The 26,199-nt window shown below is 42.0% G+C and overlaps 3 protein-coding genes across 8 annotated transcripts; 1 reads left to right on the top strand and 2 right to left on the bottom strand.

Annotated features, from left to right (window-relative positions):
* Nucleotides 1–466: 466 nt before the first annotated feature.
* LOC120808588 (neuroplastin) lies at nucleotides 467–9,808 on the bottom strand. 3 transcript variants are annotated; one of them, XM_040161581.2, is made up of 8 exons: nucleotides 9,471–9,808; nucleotides 5,144–5,309; nucleotides 4,941–5,035; nucleotides 4,427–4,560; nucleotides 3,932–4,205; nucleotides 2,355–2,376; nucleotides 1,500–1,576; nucleotides 467–1,345 (listed from the first exon to the last, which is right to left on the bottom strand). In XM_040161581.2, the coding sequence occupies exons 1-7, from the start codon at nucleotides 9,559–9,561 to the stop codon at nucleotides 1,516–1,518; spliced, it is 843 nt and encodes a 280-aa protein (XP_040017515.1). In that variant the 5' UTR covers nucleotides 9,562–9,808; the 3' UTR covers nucleotides 467–1,345; nucleotides 1,500–1,515. The 3 variants fall into 3 exon arrangements, 2 of the variants coding, with proteins under 2 accessions (XP_040017515.1, XP_040017516.1); XR_013451232.1 differs by having other exon boundaries at nucleotides 998–1,345; nucleotides 3,066–4,205; nucleotides 9,471–9,802; XM_040161582.2 differs by lacking the exon at nucleotides 2,355–2,376 and having other exon boundaries at nucleotides 9,471–9,802.
* A 657-nt stretch (nucleotides 9,809–10,465) lies between these two features.
* On the bottom strand, nucleotides 10,466–18,501 carry LOC120808586 (UDP-glucuronosyltransferase 2C1). 4 transcript variants are annotated; one of them, XM_040161579.2, is made up of 2 exons: nucleotides 18,376–18,501; nucleotides 10,466–13,691 (listed from the first exon to the last, which is right to left on the bottom strand). In XM_040161579.2, exon 2 carries the CDS (start codon nucleotides 13,670–13,672, stop codon nucleotides 12,068–12,070), a length of 1,605 nt encoding a protein of 534 aa, XP_040017513.1. In that variant the 5' UTR covers nucleotides 13,673–13,691; nucleotides 18,376–18,501; the 3' UTR covers nucleotides 10,466–12,067. The 4 variants fall into 4 exon arrangements, with proteins under 4 accessions (XP_040017513.1, XP_077939383.1, XP_077939382.1 ...); XM_078083257.1 differs by lacking the exon at nucleotides 18,376–18,501 and adding an exon at nucleotides 17,427–17,564; XM_078083256.1 differs by lacking the exon at nucleotides 18,376–18,501 and adding an exon at nucleotides 14,553–14,703.
* On the top strand, nucleotides 18,402–26,169 carry LOC120808587 (ubiquitin-conjugating enzyme E2 Q2). Its single transcript, XM_040161580.2, has 13 exons — nucleotides 18,402–18,660; nucleotides 20,605–20,709; nucleotides 20,855–20,977; nucleotides 21,078–21,134; nucleotides 21,227–21,367; nucleotides 22,245–22,329; nucleotides 22,433–22,493; nucleotides 22,588–22,678; nucleotides 22,780–22,838; nucleotides 23,013–23,061; nucleotides 23,147–23,242; nucleotides 23,640–23,706; nucleotides 23,854–26,169. The coding sequence occupies exons 1-13, from the start codon at nucleotides 18,502–18,504 to the stop codon at nucleotides 23,883–23,885; spliced, it is 1,125 nt and encodes a 374-aa protein (XP_040017514.1). The 5' UTR covers nucleotides 18,402–18,501; the 3' UTR covers nucleotides 23,886–26,169.
* The last annotated feature ends 30 nt before the right edge of the window (nucleotides 26,170–26,199 follow it).

Raw genomic sequence — 26,199 nt, forward strand, 5'->3', positions numbered from 1 at the left:
CACTAGTCACAATTACAGATAGTGTTGATGATTCGTAGAGTTGTTCATCACTTCCAGGCCTAAAATGAGGATTCCAAGTAAAAACCCTAACCAGAACGACAACTTTACCCTAGCGTTGAACCCAGAGTGCAGGTTGTGTCATATTTTCTAAATGTTTCATATCTAATCCGTAGTTTATACATTAAAAACATTGGAAGAGTGTGGTAAAGAAATGTGACCTTTTACACCTTAGCCTTTCAGATGTTATGTTTTTAATTCATAATAAAAGAACATTGTTTGAGGAATCCCAAGATACAAAATGTTCATCGGCAATGAACTGCAGCAGTTTTGCATTTCACAAGACCGTTTCCTCAAAGCCTCACTAGGTGGCGCCGTTCTCAGCAGGTTCTTGCTTGTCTGGATCGTTAATGGCACAAAAGAATGTCGGCTGCACTCTCCAAGGAAACTTCACTCAACAGACACTCCCTTTTCTTTTTCAGATATTTATTCTTAAAAACAAGGTTCGTTCTCCACCCCCCCCCCCCCCCCTTCCACCACGTCAGCTATAGAGAATTCATGCAGCGGGGCGGTGCTCCATCCACGCTAGGCGATCCTAATAGCTTAAAGCTTTGTCACAGAGAAATCAGAAGCTGCGATGGTTTTCAGTATATTGATATCGATAATAATTGCATAGGATAATAGCCATGCTGTACAAGACCCACGTTTATAAAACAATGTCAGAATGATAGATTTCCTAAAGTCGGTTTATACAGTTTATTATTCTAAACATTTAAGTGCATCATATTGTATGAATGGTATTTATATTAACGCGATCGTAGTAGTTATAGTGATTTAAGACATACAGTAAAGTAAATCTTATTCAAATTGAGAGGGTCGTTGCAAAATTAAAATGAGTTACATATATTTTCTAACATACTGGTGTGCAGTGGTATGATCAAACCGTACATAACTGTCATACCCGATTCGACTGGCATTTTCTTCCCATTGCCGAGTCTTGTTTTTCCTTTTAGAACACACAGTACAGATTATCTAAATGAAGCCACTCTCAGAGAAGAGCAAACAAAAAAAAAGCCGTTTCCGTATCAAACAGAAGGTCGACGTCTTGCATGCATTATTGTAGAAGTAGTAAAAATGTAAGTTCGAGCGATGAGAGGAAACTAAAAATCTTTAAAACACCAACAACCGCATGCAGCAACAATGTTTGTAATGGTAACAATAACATAAGGCATGCGTCATCGAATTCCTCCACCACAATACTTGTAGTGGCATGTACATCCTCCAAAACAACTGGAATGGATTCCTTTCCGGTTTACCTTCATATGGTCAGGACATGTGTAATGGAAACCTGGAGACAAAGAGAACGTTGGACTCGTTAGACCACACTGAAGGCCATCCCATTTTGGTTGGGCGTTCAGTGAGAAGATCATATTGTAACCTGTGGCCACAGGCTTAGAATACAAATTTATCAGCATGCCTCCTCTCAATAATGTAATACTTACTCAGCAGACGGGCCGCTTAGTTTGTATTCCTCTGGCGGAGATTCTTGTCCTTGTGGTTGTTGGTCGAGTTGGTTTTGCTTTAGCAGGAAGCAAACGACACTATCAGCTGATACCTCAATTAAAGTCATTTGCAGAGTAGTAATTCAATGTAGAAAAATAAAAAAAAGACAAAACTTCACTCAATTTACACACAAAGTTGAGTGAGCATTATACAGTCTGAGAAAATGAGCGTCACGTCTGCTCGAAAATGAGTGTAATGTCCCATCAATGTTAATCAATAATAAATAAAGACTTTAAAAAAATACTTGGTTCAGCTGTAGTGAACTAACATAAAATTATAATGTTTACTGTGGGGGAGTGTACCAGACCTTCATTAAAATCATATTTTTATCCTTCAATGTTAACCTTTTACTTCACGTTTCTTGTTTATAATCAGAATAGGTATATTTAACATTTAGTTTTATAACAAACCATAATGTTGTTGTAAGCAGCAATGAGATAATTTCTAAATTAATATTTTTTTTACTTTTATTTTTTGACAAAAGGTCCAAAGTACTAACTTTCCCTATAGAATACATTTTATAAATTACTACAACTTTATTTTACAACTTTCATCAGGTCAATTCAGATGATGACTTGACACTGACGGTAAAACGCTCACTCATTACATTTCCTTGTGATTTATAGGAATGCAGCAAAGCAACGATTGCATGATGCTCAGTTATTTGGGACCCAGATTTGACTGTACTGTACTCTAAACTCAAAAGACAGTCTGATAGGCTAAGTTACAACTAAATACACATTATCAAGTTAAACACACAAGTTATTGTAGATCTTTTTTTTATATATACTTACACTGGACCTGGAGAGTCATCATCTGAGGCAACAAGGGAACATTTGGAGAAATTAAGACCAAAACATAAAATAAACTCACGGATGTTGCACACGTTGAAGTAACAGGTGCAATAGGAGCACTCAGTTCTGACTGAAACATGGTGCCCCCAAGATTGACGTTTATGTTTAAAAATGTACTGCACATGCGGATCGCGTGTTTTTGTACAATGTGCAATGGGATGAAAACGTAGCTCAAATGAAGTAACAAAACCGGCTGTCATGCCACAGGTAAACAAGAAAACACCTCACAAAATCAAAACACAGTGCAGTTAAATCCAGCAAATTTACATTCGGGCAAAAGTCAAATAAAAAAAATACTGTTGTCATGCACGGTCAGGCAGCTTTTACAGAAAACAGCTGCGCCCTCAAAGAGATTAGTGAGGAGCAGCTCCATTAATATCAACCCTGTACTGAAGGTAATCAAGTCGATGAAGCAGTGACTGACAGTGACGGATAGTGACGGATAGTGACAGCATGCCATCTCACTGCTGCGGTTTGATGCAAAAACACAAAGTCACCATTTGTAAATAAAATCTTAAAAGCCAAAGATTTTGAAGGGCATTTGACACTAATGTTGAGGCTGAACAGAAGTGTGTACGGTGCTGTGAGCTGGAAGAAGATGAGGCTGAATGCTTATTAGAATTTATGAGGCATGCAAAGTCTTAGACTTACCAAAAACATGGTTTAGGTTACGCAATTTGGGGAGAAGGGGAACAATCTGTTAAAATATTAACAGCATGAGCTAACCTATCTAAAATAGGAAGTATTTGCTGAATGACTTATGCGATCAACATCCATTTTTTGAAGGGACTGTGCAGATTCTCAGGGTGCCTTAAACACCACGTGATGTACTATAATATTCTGTTCAGCGTCACAAACTGATTGAATGCCACAGCTATGAGCTTCCAGTCATTCGATGCACATTGAATCTGATCAGCATGTGACAACATCAAAATTCAGTTTGAGAGGAAAAGGTCAACTAAGTAGCATTGATGCATTATTCACAAAAGAGCTTGACTCCGTAGCGCTCCCTAGTAATAGTAGACGATCCCAGGCTGGCATACAGCGATTCCATAGCTAAATGTTGTGTGTCATGGTTAAGCTTGCAACAGCTGTTGGCTGGCATGAGATCCCTGGAAAGACGTCAATAATTGAAACTGCCCAACGCTGCAAAACTGCAGTATCACATTTCTCATGAATATAAAATGAATGAAATCGTCCTGACAAGGTGCGACCTCCTGTATCAGTGACTGCCTGTTGGGTCGTCCTCACACGACTGAATTATTGAATGGAGCCACAGCACAGTGTCAGGTGACTGTTGTGTCTCCTGCTCAGGAAGGACACCAAGGCGACAGCAAAAACTAAAGTGTGCCTCCTTTCAGGGTCGCCGCGTTGCCCAACACCACACGGACAGCGGTTTGGGATGGAAAAGACTCATTAGCAGAGATCCATGTTAACTCTGAGCGATGAACTCCGTTTCTCCTCAGATATATTAAATAAAAAAAATTAAATAAATGAAAACACACTGGCTGACTCACCGTCTTGTAAATCCTCCGGCTTCTTACGCTTCTCATAAACGACGATGATGACGACCAGGATGATGATCTCGGCCAAAACCCCCAGCAGAGGCCACAGGGGGGCCAAGTTGCTGCGAACCCTCAGCAGGATCATCTGGTCACGGCTGCCGAACATGTTGGTTGCATTGCAGTGATACTCGCCTGGATCAGAGACAATGTCCAGGTCCATAATGTTGAGCTCGGTGTAGTTGTCTCTGCTGTTGATGAAGAAACGCCCACTCGTGTTGTCAATTTCCTATTTCGGGAGAAGAAAGACGTGTACGAATTATGTTCAGGACGGACGTTGGTTGTGTTTACATGGACAGAGTTGCATCCATACTGTACTTAGGCTCATGAGGATTTAGAACATGACACACTATTTCATGCTGCCACAGCACCATGTAAGGACTTCATGGACAAGCTGCTGAATGGGATTCCTGTTAACTACATCAGGAGGTGCATTTTCACATCACATACCCTGTGGACGCCGTCGTCGAACTTATGCCAGGTCCAGGCAGGGTGAGGATATCCAACAGACTTACAGTACAGGACAGCAACTTGGCCCTCGTTTTTATTCTCACTGCGCTTGTGGCCGATAATGTCCGGCGCAGCTAAAACAAAACATCAAACGTTAGGTGTTATAATACATTCAAGATAATAGAAAAAAAGTTACGGTCCACTTTGCCTCCACGGCAACGCGGGTGACAGCAGAAAAGACACACAAGAGACATAATCCCACGGCATCCGCCAAACAAGACGCCATCTGCTGCCACCGAGCCGGGCAATGGTTAGATGGAGGTGTCAAGGTCGTCACCCCCCTGCCTCCCCCCAGCAGCTAGCAGAGCCGTTCGAAAATCACAGGTCCTCACACGACAGCGCTGCGAGAGCTCGAGGGCATTCGGAGCCATTTTGGTCCGGGGCCGTCTCTAATGTGGCCTTCAAAGTGACAAGCAAAAGAAAACTGCCCCGCGGCTCCCGGATCAACACCTACATCTAATATCTATGGTGGCGTTCGCCGGAGGAGACATCTCGAAGGTGTAGACACACATGTACCATCCGGCGTCGTCTCCTCTTGGTTTGTTCAGCCTGCAGAGGAGAAACACACCTCCCGTTAACCCACAACAGCCCGCCGCCTGCTACACACACACACACACACACACACACAAGTTGTGTGAAGTTGGCAGCGACTCCTACTTGTACTCTGTCTGCCTATTTGGGCTGCGTGTTTCGGGGATCTCCTCCCCGTTCTTCATCCAGTAGCTCTCCTGGGGTGGACTGCTGCTGGTCAGGTTGCACTGCAGCGTGTAAGTGCCGCTTTCCTTGGACAGCGTGGTGTGTTCAGAGGTGGAAATGGACGGTTCTGTGAGAGAGAGACACCGATGAGCTCCGAGCAGACGTGACGCTCGATGGGACCCGTGGGTTGGAGGGCGTAAGCGCACACGGGGTTCAGACAGACGGCACAGTCAGCCACGCTCTGTGCCACGTAGAGCAGGAATAGAGTCGCGGCGTGGGAAGAAATATTTCGGGCGTCCAGGGTTCCACGCTCGTTTTCTGTTTTCTGAGGTGACTCGGAAGTGGGAGCATCAACCAACGTTCGGATGAAACTCCCTCGGTTGAGTCATCGGTATAAACACGTCGAACTGGTTTCTGGTTCTTTAATAAAACGTTAAGCTTGAACCGTGTACACGGTTTGTGTTTTTTTTTTTGAGACTAAACAACCAAGATCCAAAAAGGTCACCTAATATTGGAAAACCCTTAGAGTGGAAGAATAGTAGGTTTTAGAAACAAAGAAATAATGCAGATTACAACAATGAAAAAAAACAAAATGAAGTGCAATATAATGTTCTCAGAAGTGAGAGATAATGGGAGAGAAGAAATATCAAGTAATGTGGAAATGGAAAAAGCACAAAATACTACTCAACTAAAGTACATAAAGACTAGATTGTGGTTGGTTTTTTCGTAATTGTCGAGGTCTAGTGAGGGACGGAAGCTAGAGGCCCCCGGCAGAGGCTCCAGGGGGGGCTGGATGACGTTTGGTTGCTACGGGATGGGAGGATGGCGTTGCTCCTCTACAGTGACAGTGACCACTCACTCTGCAGCACCGTTATAGTGGCCTGAGCGCGGATCCACGTGGTGGCCGGACTTTGGTGCAGGTCGTTACGCCGCGGGTCATTGCTGGCTCTGCACTCGTAGGTCCCAGCATCGTCCAGCGTCAGAAGAGTGACGCCCAACACGCTGGCGCCGTTGGAGCCGTAGGCCGTGCTGATGGACACCCGCCGCTTGCGGGCGCCGTCCCACAGCTGCCTGAAGGAATGGGCTCGGTTGATCTCGGAGTACCACCACTGGATTTCCGGGGTGGGGTTTCCCGTCACGTCGCAGTACAGCTCAAAGGTGTCACCCGTGAGCTTAGTCTCAGAAAACGGGGATTTCACAAAGCCCGCTAGTGGAGGTTTAGGGGACAGCAGGTCAAGAAATACCTCCCGTATCCCCCCACCCCCCCAAAAAAAGGAAAGCAGGTGCAGGATGGAGAGGCCAGAAGGTGACGGATTAGATTGGATGAGAAGAAGAAACAGAAAGACAAACAGAAAAAAACATAATGTGAAATAATAAGAAAAAACACTCAAGACAAAAATGATGTTAAAGTAAAACAGGTTTGACTAAAGTAAAATGAGAAAAGAGCAGAACATGTAAAAAAATATAAAGCCCCTGAGTCTTAAACTCAAAGATTTTCAATTAAGTTATGAGAATATTAGTGCAAACATTTGTGTTTTGTTATTTTCATTTTCATTCATTCCACTCTGACACTGAACATCAAACCGTTAAACCCAAAACAGTAAAAAAAAAAGTCTCTTAGCAAAAAAAGAGCGAGATATGAGAGACAGATCTGCCAAAGCCGTTACTGCTTCTATTTCTAGGAAGCTTTCATTCAATTCTGCTGGGACGCCTGTGCGAGGTGGCCCTCGCTTCATTTTGTCTAATTAAAATGACATCATAAAAGATTTGTGCCGGGCTCACACATGCCCTGGCATCTAAAAGTCCTCCAAGTGACCTTGTCATTGTCACTACGTCTTGCCTGCATAAATAAAGCAACATTAATGCTGCTTTATAAAATTATTTAGAAATGGGACACAGAAACCGGGCAAACTTTTCATTTCACGGTACGCAAATCACTCCGAACTGAGTGAAGCAATTGATCATGGCTGCACAGATTGGACGAGGTGGTGGTGGTGGTGGGGGGGGAGGGTGGCTAATGGGGGGTGGGGCTGTAATTCTGAGCCTGGTCTTTAGGCGCTCTGCGATTTACAGAAACGGCATCTCTGCGTGGGAAAAGCGGGAAGCGGGGGGGCGCATGGTGATAGACCCCACCCTCCGCTCCCCGTTTCCATAGGAGCACTCTACGGCAACAAAGTGGGGTGAGGATGAGACGGCCAATCGGACCAGGCTGCTCATCACAAGACGGAAAGACATCTTTTGGATTTTGTCCAGCTGACATCAGCACCCTGCTGTACATCAAGACCAGAACACACACACACACACATATTAAAACCAGTGCAGTCTGATACAGCAGCCCTTCAAGGATTCCTCCCTTCATGAAGGGAATATTGTTGAATCGCACTGTATTATACTGACAGGTGTATATTATTTAGCTTAATTTATTTTTATTTTTGCTGAGCTGCAACCAAGTCATCAGTTTCTTTTGTACGATTTATCCATCCACTTTGCATGCTCAAAAATCAGTTGTTTTCTGCCATCTTTTTATGCTTTTTATCACTTATCAGCAGAAAGAGTGAAACAAACAGTGTTCAAGGTGCCCTTGATTTTAAATACGACAGCAATTCTTATTAGAACTCTAATGATGATCAATTGTCAATTAAGAAAAATAACCAACAGCCATTTTGATAATCAATCTTGTTTAGTAATCATTGATCAATAATTTACATAATTAATATGTGTCCCATGTGCAAATTATACTTGACAAAATCTATGATTATTGCTTTAAAAATGTCAATAGAATAGTACATCTTAAAAGCTTCACTTTATTCGTATTCTATATGATTAAATAACATTTCTCTTTAATATCCAAGTTGAACATGTTAGTACCCACTTGTTTGTCATGAGAACTGCACTGACCTTCTTCTGCTTGAACACTAATATGAACCCAAAGGCGATCATTTAATCACTTGATTAATTAATGCAGCAACAAACTCCTCAGTTTGTATTCTCCCGTTCAATAACATTTATCAAGGTTTTTTTTTTATGCGGCCTGAGCAGGAAATCCCTTAATGTAATACGTTTAATGATGTAAACAGCCTGCTCGGTGAAGCCACTCTACTTCAGGTCAAACAAACATCCTGAGGGGACTTTGGTGGGAATAGCTTCACGAGGACGGCCGCTCTGCACGTTAACGGCATTACCAGACTCAACTAATGATATATTATCACTATGTAAAGTATACCGGGGCATTCTCTGAGCCGTGATGAGTGGGTGTGCCGGGTAAGAGATGTGTAATGCATTCCTACACATGGTCAACTCAAGGGGAGGCCGCGGCTGAATAAATTGACACTTACGGTTACACAATTTTTGCAAATAGCAGACTTACCGCATCTACCACCAAAGACTCAGCTGAGAGGGCTTTAAACTGCCCGTTGACCGTTTTATTGGGGGGGGGTGAGATTTATTGAGCAGAGGGGTCCGTCGCACAAGCAGAACCGCGCTCAGGAATCAATGGCATTCTGCAGTGCAGCGCAGTCTCAGGGAAGAGTTAACAGATTCAGTGTTGCAAGAGGACATTCATGCCGGTCTCAGTGCAGCATCTCTGCGCTAAAAATAGAAGCATGCAGCAAAATGGACCAGTGCTATTTACAGCACTTCTGAGGTCCTACATCTAATTACATACATCTAGTCCATCGCAAGGACCTGGGCGGATGCAGGGTATTCTCTCACCCTGTAGAATGGGGTGATGACACAGGGCTGTAAACTGGATTTCCTGACATACCTGAGCAGAAACCACACGCGTGTGACAGCATGATGGTTGTGTGAGAAGCAAGGAGGAGCATGGAGGGTGTTAAACTTCATTGGGACACTATTTCCCTAAATCCACCTTATACCCCCCCCCCCCCCCCCCCCAATCCTAATGAGCAGAACTTGCCCTTGCAGCATTGAGAAACGTCTCACGTACAAGCAGCTCCACACTTCGAAGGACATTTAAGGGACACAGGCGTCCGTTTGGCCTCACAAATAAGGGAATTAATCAAAATTCCTTTATTTCCAATGCAGAGAATTACCCCCCCCCCCCAAAAAAGGCAGCGCTTTACTCGACTATTAGCAGTTTCTTACAGTGTGACTGAGGGATTATGTAATGACACCTGGTTTCCGGGGAGACATTCGTGATGGGCGCCAAGTCTTGGTAATGATTCATTGAAAACAACTGCAGAAATAAAGAGGACATCACGCATTTTTCCGCATGACGCGAGATGACCGCCGCGTAGTTCCCCGGTCGGAAGAGCTCCGTGGTTCCTACCGTTCTGAGAGGAGACGGACTGAAGCAGCAGGGCTCCGACAATCGCCACCGAGTAGGACATGACTGCGGCTCTTCGCTCGCCAGGTGTCATCTTCGACGGGAAGGAATGCCGGCCACGCGAGCGCTGAGGTGACCCGAGCGGGATGCGGGATGCGGCGACGCTGAGGCTCTCTCCTCCGCAGACTCTCCACCCCGTGTGGCGCAGAGACAGAAGTGGCGCTAGGTAGGCTGGCGGGAGTCCTTTGCGGTCTACCTGTGCGGCTCTCTGCCGTCAGCCCCGGTGCAGCAAGTGAACCACCTTTTTTTTTCTTTTTTTTTAAACCACCCCGTTTTATCTTAAAATCCCGCGAGATCTCGGAGCAGAGACGAGCCGGTACATCACACAACGTCCCGTCTTAAAGTGGGGCAGAAATCAATTAACTTTCTATTAAAATAGACAACAAGGACGACAATTTATTTCTCAGGCATTTTTTTTTTCACATAGTCATTTAACACTTAGAGGCCACTTGTGAAAATGTGTTTGGAACCACGTGTTCTCGGGGTTTAGATTTGCAATGGTAAATGGAGATTAGTTACCTTGGTTTACTGTAAATTAACAGGGCAATAAAACGTTGATGCAACTATGGTTGAGCTGTTATTTACTGGTTCTAACAGCCATGTGATAATCAATCAGGACCGAGTCATTCTCAGGTATTGATTCAACTGTAATGCCACCCAAGGCTCAACAAACCGCGACTAGGCCTTAAACTGTGGGTCAAGTAGTATCTTAGTCTGACATAAGCCCTCACCTCAACAGCACACGGGGCTTTACGCAGTAATCCGATTTCTCTTTGAACTAATGACTGTCTCAAGCACCGACAAACCAGCGTTAGTTTGTGTGTGTGTGTGGCCAAAACACTCTTCACTTGCGGTCAGTTGTTAATGCCATTGGATCATTTCATTGTCATTGGTGTGACTATGATGCAATGTGTAATAATGAAACAATTGAAAACACATCAAGATCATATCCCATTTAATATATATTGAATGTAAAGAGCATTTTACAACAAATAAGCAAGAATGTTCTGATATGGCTTGAACAAAATTCAAGCAAGGGATTTAAACATGCATCTTATCTCCTGTGATATCATTTATTGATAAAACAATGTCAAGAAAAACCAGCCAAAATGACCTGGCAAAACATATTTGTCCCGTATCAAAACTGAAAAAAAGTACGGACTATCCATGCAAAACCTTTTTTTCCCACTTGTTCTTAAGTCACAAATGCAGGAGAAAGAACAATTTAGAGGAGATATTTCTTCACTAGGTTTTGAAGCAACATGTACGTACACGTTTCATTTCGTTTTTGTTAGATATGATTTCATCAGGGGAGAAGTTAAAAGAATGTAATTTGCCAGGAGTTCCTCGTGGTTCACCACAACATATTAAAAGCATTCATTTCACCACCTTCTACTAAATCTCTTTTCACATTTTTGAGAAAAACAGCCGTTGTCCCCGTCACTGCTTCGAAACCCATATTTCTGCCCTAAAATGGGAGTTGCTTGGATTCAATTTCTTAAATAAAAAATGGACCAGATCAGCATCAAAACAATGAGCATCTTTGCTTTTGAGTCTGTTAAAAAAACCTTGATGTTGACCCATCCTGATTCAGATATTTCTTTTTATTTAAAAACGTGGTTCAGTATCATTGATTGAGGCAAATGCTTCTTGGTTCGTTGGTTCTGGAGGAGACGTTTTGAGTTGGCAGTTAACAGTTGTTAAAGGTACTTGGTATAATGCTATATTTCGGGGGAGGGGGGGGGGGTTGTTTCAAGATTTAATGATTTATTTTGTTCAGGTTCTTTTGTTCTCTGATCATTATTAATTCTAGTTAATTCATTAAGACTTTTTCAGATCAGTCTCTCATTTCTATTGCATCATTAATTGCTTGAATAAAAAAAGTCTGCTTTTGTCTTTCCTTTAATGTATTTCTGCTTTATTTCAAAGGGATGTTATTAATATTCATCACCAGAGGGCGTCATGGAGCCATCGTCATGGGACCTTACGTGCAGGTAAGTATTGCACCTTCTTTGTAAACGAGGATATATTACGGGTATTCAGAAAAGTACTGCTGCAGTTCTCAGCATTCCATGTATAGAAAATCAAATCAATCAGCTTTGAGTAGTTTCAAAATTATTCTTTTTTTTGTTGTTGTTTTTTGGCAGTATTGTTTGGTTTTAAAAGTGCATTTCAAACCATTTCTGTACTCATGATGTTATTTTGCGGTCAGATAAATAAGAGGTTTAAGAGATTCCTTCTATCAGGTCAGTTTGTGTCTCGGACTCTTGTTGGTCCTTGCACCTGTTGAGTAAGATTTAACAGGTTCGTTGACATTCTTTCAGAATAAGAAGTAACTGTTAATGGATGTGGACATTCAAAATAAAAAATCTGGAGTCATCTGTTTCATGTGTCCTCTCAATGAGACTGCATTTTATTGTCTCTCTGTACCTTCAAGATAGGTTGTATCGTAACTTTACGAATGCTATAAGCTTTGGTAACCTCATACACAAAGACATGTTGGGTTGTTGTTTGGTAAATCCTACATGTTGTTTCCCCTGTCATTCATGTTTCACTTTTTTCCCAACTAAAATAATCCTCCACAGTAACCCTGCAATTGAAATGCAAGTGAATGTTACGAGCAAAATAACTGCCAACAAAGCAGCAATGACATCAAGAGACTTGTAAACAAACCAGGACATTTTGGTGGACTGAGTCGTCAGATGACGGGCTCCTTTGTGTCTGATGACATATTCTATCCAAAACACTGCCTGATCCAATGGTTTCATGGGCTTATCTCTGCTCAGCCTTGACAGCCTCTGCATGTTTTCCCTGTAGGAGGAATTGTAGAGAGCCGCCTGGAGGGCATCTGCAAAGACGTGTCTGTCGAGCTCGGCAATATCAAGAATCACAGCCCCTCCCTTTGCTTTGATTCTGGAGAGGTTATCCGGCTGATCAAAGAATAAGGGAAGTCCAACGACAGGAACTCCGTGGTAGATTGCCTCCTGTACTCCGTTAGTGCCTCCGTGGGTCACGAACACTCGCGTTTTGGGATGTCCTAAGAGATCTTTCTGTGGCAGCCAGTTGACCAGTAATGTGTTGTTGCCCAGGTTTGCTGGCCTTTGTCCCACATACCTCCAGACGACCTTCTGAGGCAGCTGGGCAAACGCTGCAGCAATCTCCTCAGCGATATCTTGAGGGAGCTCCCCGACCAAAGTTCCCAGAGTCATCATAACGACCCCGTGATCTCCAGAACCCTGGACAAACTCCTCCAAGTCGGCAGGGAGTGGCTTCGGGGGCTTGCACTGAAATCCACTGATGTAGATTATATTTGGCATTGTGGGACGTGGAAATTCAAAGACAAAATCATTCCTCATAAGCCAGATATCTGCATCCAGGAAGAACGTTGAGTAATCCACATCCAGACCAAAGTGCTTTTTCACAACTGGTTTGTAATAAGGTTCTGTGATGCACGACATTGTGTACATCCCCAAATTATAGCTCAAAACATTCTTTATTCTTTGTGGGAAGGTCATTTTATCTGTCAACTCTGTTGAAGTGAAAGGAATGTATGACAAAGGCGAGGGGGCCATGAGGAAATGAGCCTCCCCTTGAATGGTCCATCTGACATTAAAGACAAGAGGAACTTGGAGCCGACGTGCCAGCATTGCCCCGACACCGACACCGGGGTCGGTCAAAACAACATCATATTTGGCTTCAAGGAAAGACTGCATCAAGTTTTCATCTTCTAACATCTGAACGGCTATTTCACTCATCCCCTTGTGAAACTGGGAGAACTGCTCTACAACCAGTCGCTCTATTTGGATTTTAGTCCAGATTTTGGACCAAAAAGATCCATGCCTACCCTGAAGCCGGATCTCCAGCTGTCGAGCCAAAAAGGCTTCAAAGTACTTTTGGTTAAATCCACCAGGACTAGAAATAGTGACAGAAGTGTAGAAAGGAGACTTTTCAGTGATGTACCAGCTATCAGAGGGCCGAACCACGGTGATCTCGTGGCCTCTGGCATGCAGCTCCTCTATGATGACTTTCATATTCACCCAATGGCTTCCGTCCAATGGGAACACCAGGATTTTCCCCCAGGATGAACTGGAGAGTTGAACCAAGAGTAGGGCAAAGATGATCAGAGATGACCGAAGCGCCCTCATGCTGACGTCCCTCAGAGACCTGCAATTTGCACAAAAAGAGATGGAAATACATATTTGTTTTCTTTACAATCGTGTTAGAACATAAAATGCAATGGTAGATAAGAACTTTTCAAACTAACTGAAACACTGAACTTGTCATCATCATTATTTACTTGTACTCTAAGACAAATGTCCCCTCTATAAACTTATCAAACGCCTCATTCATATAGCAGCTTGAGGGTAAAACACACAAATCAAGTAATGAAAGTCAATAGACTTCTAACTAAAATGATCTTCTGTTTATGCAATCAGAAGATGCAACTACAAGACTTGCAGACACGTTTCAACGCACATTCGTAACTGAGTATTTTCGTCACACTTACCTAAATCTACAGGTGCAGAAAAGTCAACAGCTGAATCACTTATTCAACAGGTCCCAAAGTTTGAAACTAGTCCTAGCCTGTCCCTCAAAGTCATGACCAGTTAGCATGTAGTAACATGTGGTGCACTTTGAACAGCTATATTGTGTAACAAGGTGTGTCCTGCTGCACAAAGTGTCCTTGTTGTGTAATACGGGTCCGCGTACGTTTTGATAGTCCCTTTTACCGTAAAAAAAAACGAAAACGAAAACACTCGTTTTCTCGTTTTTCAGGTTTTCTCGTTTTTCCTTTTAAATCCAAAACGGATTCAACGAAGTTGACAGTCGTTTTCGAGTTTTTCGTTTAGAACCAAAAAACGAGACACTCCGTTAATCCCTTTTAGGATTTTGGCCATAAAACTAAAATATGAAGCCGAGCCGCTAAACCGGAAGTACGTAGATTTTCATAGTAAGAGTCAACGCAATGGAACGTTTATGCTAGAAATCCGTCTGCGATGCCAGCGGTTAAAAGTTCATAAACACCTTGTCTTCTCTGGGCAAGCGGACAGCCACATTCATGTGCGTCGATGTGAGGACGACGGACCGTTTCTACTCTCTGGTCCGTGATCTGAAGCAGTTACGAGGCCAGCTGGACGCAGTCGTTGACCTGGTCCCAAGGGTGCCAGAGGTCTACAAAGCTGCAGACACTAAAGACATTTTGAACTGCCTCAAGAAAGATGTATGAAGTTGCCCATTATTTGTAAATTGAAGTGCATTTTACATTTATTTCTAAGGTTTTTCTGTCTGAACTTTATGTGAATATTCGGTTTAACTCCACTGAATATTTTGTTTGAATACAGTATAGAAGTTGTTAGATATCTGCATGTTATAATGCATAAACTATTTATATTAATGTGAGAAATAAATAAGATTTTTGCAACAAGACATGGTGTTTCTCATAACTATAAATTGCAATTTGAAACAATGCATACCTTTAAGTAAAATTAACTATGAAAGTAATTGTAACTAAAATAAGCGAGTTGAAATCATTTCTCAGACCTAGTTAACACAATGCATGATTTTAAGTTAAGTTTATTTTAAACATACATGCTAAGTTGAATAAGCATGTACTATACAGTCATGAGAACTTACAGAGATCAATCCAGAGCTAAGTAAAACAACATTATGAGTTGTACCAAATTGTAAATCCAATTTGATTTGACTCAAAAGTGTAAGGCAACTTTTGAACTTATGTTTGTAAATTAAACCCCCTTGATTTTTTTTACAGTGATGCAGATGTATTTTCATTCATGTACACAGCAATACGCATTCAAATCGGTTCACTGTTTGATGCAATATAGTTGATAATGTAGGTAATAATATAGCTAAAAATATAATTCAATCAAAGTGGTTTATTGTCATACACTCATTGCTCTTGGCTCTGATATTTATTTTCCACGTATTATGTTGCTTGAGTGAAAGCAGACAGTCCAATGAGAGGCAGAGTAAACGTGTTCGTATCTCCACCAGTTGGTGGCAGAATACGTGTATTTAAACCATAGATTTAATTATATTAAACTGTTTATTTTATTTATCTAGGTTATTACGGATGTATTTAATGCAGTTTATTGTATGTGATTTTTATGGTTCATTTGCAACCATTGTTGTATACATCTTGTTATATTTATTTCATGGAAGAGGGAACATGTGTTTATTAAGCAATGACAGTTTATGAATAGCGACGTTTGTTTTCATTAATTCTGGTTTATTCGTCACAAATCGAACGGTTAGGCCCAAGAGGTCAAAGAGCCCTGATGATAAGAAATAATGTTGGTCAAATGCTGCGGTATAAGGAAAATGACTTGTATGGCTTTATGGTATTCATTTTGACTGTAGAATATTCTACATTTTTCTCACTAGACAAGAACAATTAAGAAATGAATTCATTCTCTTTTCGTCATTGCCTCCATGTTTGCTTTCATGTGACCCTTAGAGTGACCTCTGGAGCTGTGGACGGATCCCACCGTCAGGTCACTAAAGTCACAAGTCACATTTATCCTGAGGACACTGGAGGAGTCACATGGTAACTCTGGAGGTGGACAGAATCTGTCCACAGGACAACTAGTAACCGTGTACTCCACAAACCTGGCTTTGATAGAAGAGTGGCAAGAAAAAAGCCGTTGGGAGTTTTCCACAAGCCATGTGAGAGGCACAGCAAACACGTGGAAGAAGGTGCTCTGGTCAGATGAGACCAAAAGTGAACGTTTTGGCCTCAATGCCAAACGCTGTGGTGGACAACCAACACTGAGCACAACATGCCAACAGGGAAACATGGTGCTCATGGCATCATTTCACATTCTATATTTGACCTATTTACAAGTAAAAGAAAGAGATAAAAATAACAAGTGCTGACAATGTCTTCTTGTAACACCAATCAGGCATTTGAGTCCATCTTGAAAAATTGTGGCAATTTATTGAGGGCACTGTCCAGCAGTACAATAACATCTGTAAAGCACATTCCATCTCTGCAGCTTCCTGATCCCGAGCACTTAGTTGTTGCCAAAGTGTGATACTTGTGTTAGTGAGTCCACCTCTTTACTCTGCAGCTACTGATGCATCCGGCTTCGCTGTCCCGGTAACTACTACTACTCTTCCTTAAAATAAGAATTGAATGTTTAACAATTATTTTCTGTTGGAAAAAAAATGTCTCTGTGCAATCGAGAAGCTGCCCTAAAATCTGGCTTTGAGGTGGAACAGACCTGGACACAATCAGTGTTAACTTAAGGCTTATCTTTATCAAAATAGTAACAAATTTTTGTTGGAACACAGACCAACATTAGATCTTCTCATTATTTGACCCCTTCAGTTTAACCATTCAATTCAGGATTGAAGTGTGACAAATAATGATTATTCTTAATGTTAAAGAAACAAAAAGTCTCTATTTTTATTGTCATTATGTATTACATTGTGATCAACAAACAACAAATTAGAGGTATGTTTGGTTTTTAAATAAAACAAGATGAATACCACAATGGTTGTGAATGAACCCTAAAAATCACATGAAATAAAACAGCAATAAATGCCTCGGAATTAACAGATACATAACTTAAACACAGTTAAATATAATAAAATCTATGGTTCAAATACACGTATTCTAGTGGTGGAGATGTGAACACGTTTACTCTGCATCTTATTGAACTGAAGCAACACTTGCGCGGAAAATAAATATTAGAGCCAAGAGCAACGAGTGTGCTACTTTTGCTGACACACATTCCATCGGACCAGGATTATTTATTTATATCGATTAAGTAACTGGTATTCTAATGTTACCCTGGTAACCGCTGGCGTCGCAGACGGATTTCTAGCATACAAACGTTCCATTGCGTTGACTTTTACTATGAAAATCTACGTACTTACGGTTTAGCGGCTCCGCTTCGTATTTTAGTTTTATGGCCAAAACCCTAAAAGGGATTAACGGAGTAAAAAGTTTGAGTTTGTCTCGTTTTTTGGTTCTAAACGAAAAACGAGAAAACGACTGTCCACCTCCGTTTTACCGTTTTGGATTTAAAACGAAAAACGAGAAAACGACTGTTTTCGTTTTCTGTTTTTTACGGTAAAAGGGACTATCAAAACGTGTGAGTGAGAGAAACTCACTATTGGGCCATCTAGTGTCAAGCTGGTGTATTGAATGTTATATGGCTCTTGATTGTTACCTGAGGGGAGCAGTAATATAAATTAGTCAATGTTGTCACAGCTTCTTTTAGGAGTTTAACCCCTTAAAACCCCTTAGGGTACTCTGTAGACCTTGTCACAGGTTGCACGCTGGGTGAGAATGTTTTATCTGAATACAGTACTTTTCAGGGACTTGGAGATGTAATGTACAGTTACACAATATCACAATGCAGTAGCTAAAGAAAACGGTTTCCTTAACCAAGATGAACTGGAGAGTTGAATTTAGAGTAAAGCAAAGGTGATTGCCCAATATGCATAAAGTCCATGTTACTGCAACGACACTTAGTGTTTAGTTGTGAGCAGAACACATTGATCTAGTTAGTCAGTATCTAATGTTTATTTGCACATGACCACTTCCCTAGAGGAGCAGTGAAATCAAAGGAAATACCTAAAAAACGCTATAAATATTGTTTTTGTTGTGGTCAAACAAATGACAATAAATGAAATATCCCCCACAACAACCAACACGAACTGGCCATGTGGCTTTTGGTGGTTGTTGAGGTCGGATTTCATGAAATAATAAGAAAATGACAAAACCACAGATAAAATAAAACACAATTAAGTGATTTAAAATTTGAGTTGAGCACTGTCAGTACTGTCAAATTCCAGTGACAGTGTTCACCGAGGATCTCACCCTCCAGCCCTTTGTTGTTGTTCTCACGCTAATGTGCGAGATCCGTAGACCCGACTCCACTGCGCGGCCACATCCCGCCCCGACTTCCCCTCAGCCAGCGGCCTGGTGGTTGGAGATGAGTAGAAGATGTCGGTTTCGGGGCTGAAGGCCGAATTGAAGTTTTTGGAGTCCATTTTTGACCCAAACCACGAACGATTCAGAATAATAGACTGGAAACCAGATGAACTCAGTTGCCAATTCAACGTCACCGGAGAGAAGCTGCTGATCATTCACTGCAACATCACGGTGAGCCGAGGCCAGCTCTGCGCACAAGCTAACCCAGCCACTGACTATCGACTGAAACCCAATCATTCCGTGGGGACGGTTCCGTGTTTACAAAACTGCAATTTGAAGTGTTCGCTTGTATTTTCCTGTTGTGTGTAAAGCCACCAATATTTAAGAAACCCAGTTGAGGTTGAAGTAAACAACTGGTACTGGTGTTGAATTCACTTTAGAAAAGTGTGCGCGAAAACGTAGTTTCACTAACGACGCCGCGGTAGCTTTTTGCTAGCACAACGTAGCGGCAAGTACCGTGGACGCTAGCTTGTCTTGTTAGCCTAAATAATCATTTGTGGTGCTACGTATGCTAACTTTATAATTACTGAACTGAATCCCGGGCTAATTTAATGTTAACGTTATTTAAAATTAGCTTAGTCATAGGGGAAGTTTCACAACAGCCCGGCTGTTTTAATAAATACAAGAATACAATTATCTACACAGGCATTCCGCTGAATTACGCGTTCATATATATATATATATATATATATATATATATATATATATATATATATATATATTTAACGTTAAATAAAGATTGTTCAACAGTGAGTTGTTCCACTGTGTTTTGTCCCCTTTTCAGTAAATAGACAGACCCCTTTGGCGAACGCATATTAAAACGGTGACGCTATCGCTTTCCTTAGCAAGGCTAGAATTCAATATAACGTCGAGAAGAACTAAGGTTAGCACTATCCTCAACAACTAATAATGTGAGCGTTTCTGTACATGTATTATGATTGCGTAGATGTTTTTTTTTTATGCAGTGCAACAGCAGCTCTTCTAAGCGGTGCATATTCATCAGTAGGGTGATGATGTGAATAATCTTGAAACTTGTGCCAAACGCGTTAAGTCGTGTGAAGGAAGAGGGGCCGTCGTTTTCATGGCACCTGTATTTGTATGAGTCAAGTGGTGCAGTTCGCTTGAACGCCACCCGATCATCCTCACCACATCCTCCTCTCTCCCACACACGCAGTTACACTTCAGCTCGATTTTGAGACACAGACGGGGCCTGTTATAAAATAAATTTATAGCCGTGTCATGTTGACACTCAACTCAAGCTTGAAGATGCCAAAGTACACTGAGTATCGCAATATGAATCTAGAAAACAGAAAAGTGAGTCGGTCTGGTCCCCCTGGTAACGCGAGCCATGCATGTTCTCCATGTCTGATTAGCTGGATCATGTGTGCTTACCAGCTCTTGAGGGGCTGAACACACCTCATCCAGACATCAGTCATGATTAGAACAGGTGGAGATGGAGAATACTCAGGCTTTTTTACTCCATGGTAGTAGGATTGAGAGCCACTGCCATCTTTATGTGTTGATTCTTGTCACTGTTGTGTGGGGCATGTTCCAACACGAGTATCGTCTTTGAGTTTTTTGCTTTATGATGTTTTACGAATGCCAGATCCCCAAAAAGAAATACAGATAAGTAAAATGTTGAATAGCGCCCACTCCGACATACAAATCATGATTCTGATGGACACTCTGATACAGCTGGCTCGGCACTCGACAGCGAATATGTGTCTGAAAACCAAACAATGGCGCCCTGTGTCAGCCACGGTGGGTTATACGAGGCATTTAAGAACACAACAAATGGTTATTGCACAGTACTTTAAAACCCCCCCGTAACTAACATCAGATTTAAACAACTGCCATCAGTTGTCAAATGACTTTGTAAAGATAGGAGTTGTAAACATAGGAGTCTTTCCCATCTCTGGCAACCGTCCCATATATAACAGGACACTGTATTATACACTCTCAGTCCTAACCAACCCATCTGTCGCTTTTACACATAAACATCACCACAGCTGTATAACTAAGTGCAGCATTTACTGGAAAGAGTTGACGATAAAAGCATTAAAACACAAGCATGACTTCCTATAATTCCATGTACCGCTGTTGACTCTGTTGCAGGAATCTTATCCCTCAACACCGCCGATATGGTTTGTTGACTCCGATGATCCGAGTCTGGCAGAAGTGTTGGAGCGCTTGGAGGATGTGAGAAAAGGCAGCACATTGGTGGGTTGGCCGACACGGATGCAGGCTTGCTCTGGATGAGAATGACACATGCATGTATTGCTGCGACAGCGGAGACTTGGTGGATTTGCTTAATGGCAGTCAGCGTTTCGTAGTTGATGTCTTGTCTTTCTCGTCTCTCCCGCAGCTCCTTCAGCAGCTGAAGCGTCTCATTTGTGATCTCTGTCGGCTGTACAACCTGCCTCAACATCCAGATGTAGAAATGCTGGACCAGCCGTTACCAACTGGACCTATTACCCAAGAGAGAAAGGTACTCTCTTGAAAAAGGGTAATAAATGCACTGTTTCTGTGTCTCGCTTCCATTTTAAAACGCCATATTTGTCCACTCCCAACGTGTCTTATCACTGCAGCATGGGCCGTCAGATGAGGTGACATCTGAAGAGGAAGAAGAGGAAGAAATGGGCGAGGTAGCCATATGTATTAATTAATATTCTATATAGTTTAAAGGTCCTTTTTGTTTTACATCCTGTATCTAAACATGACATTGATACACTCACAGCAGGACATTGACCTGGACCATTACGACATGAAAGAGGAGGAGCCAGTGGACGGGAAAAAGTCAGAAGATGACGGGATTGAAAAAGAAAATCTGGCCGTCTTGGAGAAGATTCGTAAAAACCAGAGGCAGGATCACTTGAATGTAAGTACTTACTGAGGTTTTGTTTGTCTTTATTCAGTTTTGATGACTGTAATGTCAAACATTGTGCTCGCTGTAACTATAACGTGAAAATGACACAAGGAGTATAAGATGGTAAATGTTCCTGCTTCATGGCCTAATTGTGTCCCACACTGCTGTGTACTAATTAAGTGGTTCATTAACCCGATGGTTAGCGGTTATTTGTCCAATCAGGAACCATTTGGCTAAATGTAACAAATGATTGGACACCAACCCGTCCCCTGGCTGGTTCGAGCCACCGGACGATTCCTCTTTTTCATTCCTTCAGTTTCCTCATTTTCACGTCGACAGTAACAGTGCGTCCAAAATACGGACTCCTCATTCTTTTCCCTGCTGACACTGTGTGCCTGCTGCCGCAGAGCGCTCCCGCAAAAAGAAAAGCAAGGCTATACAGCCAAAGGAGTAGTTTGCATCAGGCAACGCAGAGCATGAAAGAGGCCAGCCGAACTCTGAAACAAAGCACGAGGCGACGACTTAATGGAAAGCTGATCGGACCATTACTGCATTGGAACACTTCATCATCAAGGGGGTTTTTGTAGTTTGGTAACTCAGCACCACTCTGGTGGTGACTTTCAAATCATTTATTGCCATAATATGTCAGACATACAAGGAATTTGACTTGGCGGTTGGTGCGTAACAGCAGACGGTACGACAATGAACAATAAGACAACAGAGCCAGAGGATTAAAATATAATGCTATGTTATGCATTATGCTATGAAAATGATCAATCGCCGATTGACAGAAGTGTACAGGCCTTCAACCGTCGTGGTGCTGCAGCGCATCTTATTTAACCAGGTGTCCTAGCGTCTGTGTGCTTTACGGTTGTGACTTGCGTTGCAGGGTGCCGTGTCTGGCTCTGTGCAAGCCTCAGACCGCCTAATGAAGGAACTCAGGGAGATCTACAGGTCACAGAGTTACAAGACAGGTGACTGCACTGACACATTTCCCCTCCCCGATGCCTTCTAATGCTTGCACATCTCATCAGCAGGTCAAATTAAAGCTCTGTGCTGGTGTCGTGTATTTCCTAGGTATTTATTCATGTGAACTAGTCGGCGACAGCCTTTATGAATGGCACGTCAAGTTAAGGATGTAAGTTGCCAAATTCATTTGCTTCTCAACTTCTACAAATATTGTGTTGCACATTGCTTTGTTTTTTAATTCGACGTGTTGTCCTGTGTCACAGGGTAGACCCGGATAGTCCATTACATAGTGACTTGCAGGTCTTAAAAGAAAAAGAAGGAGTGGACTACATTCTGCTCGATTTCTCTTATAAAGTGAGTCCTGTAATAATATTTGTCAGTGTTTTTATTTGTGAAAAAGTTTTCTCGAGACTCAAAATCTCCTTTTTTTTTAAAAAAATGTTTTCACATTACAGGATAATTTTCCTTTTGACCCTCCTTTTGTTCGGGTTGTCTCCCCTGTGCTCTCCGGAGGGTGAGTTTGAGCTCTCCCTTATTTGCAAATGAGTCGCTCTGATGTTGAGTCACTGGCTCTTGGTCTACATTTTTGTGGGCATCGTTTTCTAGAGGAAGTGTTAAGCTTTGTTGGGAGAGATTTGAAGCACACAAAGTGCAGCTTTTACACTAGAATGATCCTTTTTCTTCTCAGTTATGTTCTGGGAGGAGGGGCCTTGTGCATGGAACTTCTCACAAAACAGGTTTGTAATTTAGTTTGGCGTAAGGTTTGACATAATGTTCCACATCTTCCAAAAGCAGAAGTAATGGTGTTTTGTGTGTTTTCAGGGCTGGAGCAGTGCCTATTCCATAGAATCTGTCATTATGCAGATAAACGCAACATTGGTTAAAGGAAAAGCCAGGGTGCAGTTTGGAGCCAATAAGGTAAGGGACGTCAAACATTTGTCTGACGGAGCACAGAATGTAGTCGAATTGTGATACTTAGACACACTGCAGGACGGTTTTTATTTAAGGCAGCGGTGTCAAACATACGGCCCGCGGGCCGGATCCGGGGAGAAAAACATAAATTGCATTTCTATAAAAGTAGCTGCTATTCCTAAAAAGTCCACCGGGGGTCGTACTCTGTGAGTCGACCGTACCATCTACGTCCGCCCACCCGGAGGGGGGCAAGAGAGAGAGACTATATAAGAAGTGCAAGTTCAGCCAGACACCAACATGTGAAATTCCATTTAGAAAAAATGTGTTGACTGTAGTTTGCACCGTTCTTACTGCACAGCAAGCTGTGGCTGCGCGTCTAACAAAACATTATTGGGTTTTTCAGAACCAGTACAATCTTGCCAGAGCACAACAGTCGTACAAATCCCTTGTGCAGATTCATGAAAAGAATGGTGAGTAATTGTTACTGAGTGGTTCTCACACACACACACACACACACACACACACACACACACACACACACACACACACACACACACACACACGCGCACAGTGGTTTGGATCCAGTGGCAAAGGGGTTTGTCTTTGTGTCTTTACAGGCTGGTACACACCACCTAAAGAGGACGGATAAGGAGCTACTACCACTATGCACTGGGAACATGTCTTTGGGTCGAAGTATCTTGTTTTCTTTGGAATACACCCCCCCCCCCCCCCCCCCCCCCCTGACTTGACTGGGATTATATCATCCTGTTGGCGGAAACCCTCTTGTTGGCTCATCTGACAAGTATTCCTTCGCCCTGGTCCAGTCGAGACTGTATTCTGGTATCACTTTGCTTCTCCCCTCAGTGTTTTAGTACGGAAGATAATATGTGGATATCACTCGTCCTCAATCCTACGTAGGCTCGTTTGTCTTTAAAAAAAACATTTCTCCCTTTTGATTTTGGGGAAGTGATTTTTCTTTAGCTGCTGTGACAAAGTGGGCTTTACAAACAGTTACTCCTCTAAACGGGAGTTTTAAACGAAGATACTGAAGCTCTTGATGTGGCACCTTCCTGCACCTGTTTTTATTGGCCTCATTCCCCCCTTTTTTGTTTTGCAAACTAACTGGTACATGAATGCAAATATTATAGACGTATTATTCAGCTTTTGTTTTTAATATTTGAGCATAATAGACAATAAATAAATTAAACATTTTGGAAGCTTATCTCAATATTGAGATGAACTCTGTTTTAGCTCTTACTGTTTTTAAAATATATGAAGAATATCGGGTCAAGCAGTATCAAGAGGATGTTGAACTAAGATTAACTGTTGTCTGTGAACAAATCCACCTGTAGTTGATAATAAAATAGGGCCAAAACATCTCACAATTTCCATGTTATATATCATGAGTGAGGAGGAAACGGATTTTTCCACCAGATGTCAAAATGACCGATGGGTCATCATTTGAGACCTTTTTACAGAATCTAAAGAGCTTTTTTTTTTGCCTCATGTTCTGTTGCTACAACAACCCCGTAAGCGTTCAGTTTGGTTACTGGTCTTTTCGTTGATTAAAGCTGCGGAGGTTGATGTCTAGTTTGATGCTAAAATGAAGCCCTGTGTGTGTCTCTACTGCTGTTCTACAAGATTTTAAGCAGACGCGCACTGGGATTTGCTTTACAGAAGGAATAAATGAAACGTGTTTAGATGTGTTTGGATTTTTTTGCATAATATTGCTCAGTTTAGCGGAAAATGTGTTATTCATATCTTCCTGACGTACATGGATTGTAGATGCTTTTCCTGCCCAATTTAGTTTTGAAACTGCTTCCCTGCTCTACGACGTCCACCGTTGCCACAAATATGATTCGGCATCAACTTCGTTGTCTAAAAAGATGGATCATTCCAAACTTAATTGAAACTCTAGGATGTTGTACGTTTCAGTTTTGACCAGGCAACATACCGTAGTACTTCCTCCCTACCGCCGCTTGTCCTACTGCAGGACGAACTGGATCTATTAATCCGTTTACTTGTGAAACTGTTTGAATCGCACCTCAGGGAACAAACAATACTTAGGAGGGGAATCGGAACTTGATTGAGCTTGCAGTTTATTTCTTTAGATTAATGAACGCTCTGTACAGCTGACATTGATGCTTACACACACACACTCACTGATCAGATGTCAAAAACACATGAGCTTTACAGTAACATGGGTCGGGTGTTTCTCTTAATTGGGTTAATGAAAGGAAGGACAGCAGTAGCATGGTGACTACCCCGCGTAATGGCGCAATGATTTCCCCACTGTAGTGTTTAATGCTTGGTTGTTCGTCCCAAGTACTGAAGATTTGATTTCAGCATCTGATCTTTGAATACTCTTTTTAAATGAAAAAAAAAAAACATTTACACAACTGACAACAACGTGCCTGTAGAGGTCAATTATAACAAACGCATTCTGATCTAAATAGCTGAACGTCAGGAGGAATGATTTTTTTTCCCAGCACGCGTCCTGTTACATGTCTGATGAAGAGCGAGGACGAATCATCAGGTCTCTAAAACCAGAGGTGTCCTCATCCAAAGGACTATTGAGAGACATTTGAGAGTTTCGTGGTCGGGACGTGATGAAAGGACTTGCACGCTAATCCAACTGGACTGTGGTTTTGAAATGATTCGTTCATCTCAACTCCCAACTCATTTTCTGGCACCAACAAAACAAGTCTGGCACCTTTTTGGCTCGCTTTAGTTTTCTTTTATTTCTCATTTTAAGACATTTTGACTGTGTACAGTAATTTGTAAACTTGCATCAAGTTTATGAATAAAGAATTTTAAGATTATTGCTGTTTTACTGGTTTCCCTGTTATTTTTTTCACTGCTGCTTAATGGATTGCAGATGTATTGGGCATATGTTTATATTTTATTTAATGAATAAAATGATTTACTGCTGATACAACTGTCCTACTGATTTGATTTTGTTT

The sequence above is a fragment of the Gasterosteus aculeatus genome, chromosome X (assembly GCF_964276395.1).
Source record: "Gasterosteus aculeatus chromosome X, fGasAcu3.hap1.1, whole genome shotgun sequence".
Classification (NCBI taxonomy): domain Eukaryota; kingdom Metazoa; phylum Chordata; class Actinopteri; order Perciformes; family Gasterosteidae; genus Gasterosteus; species Gasterosteus aculeatus.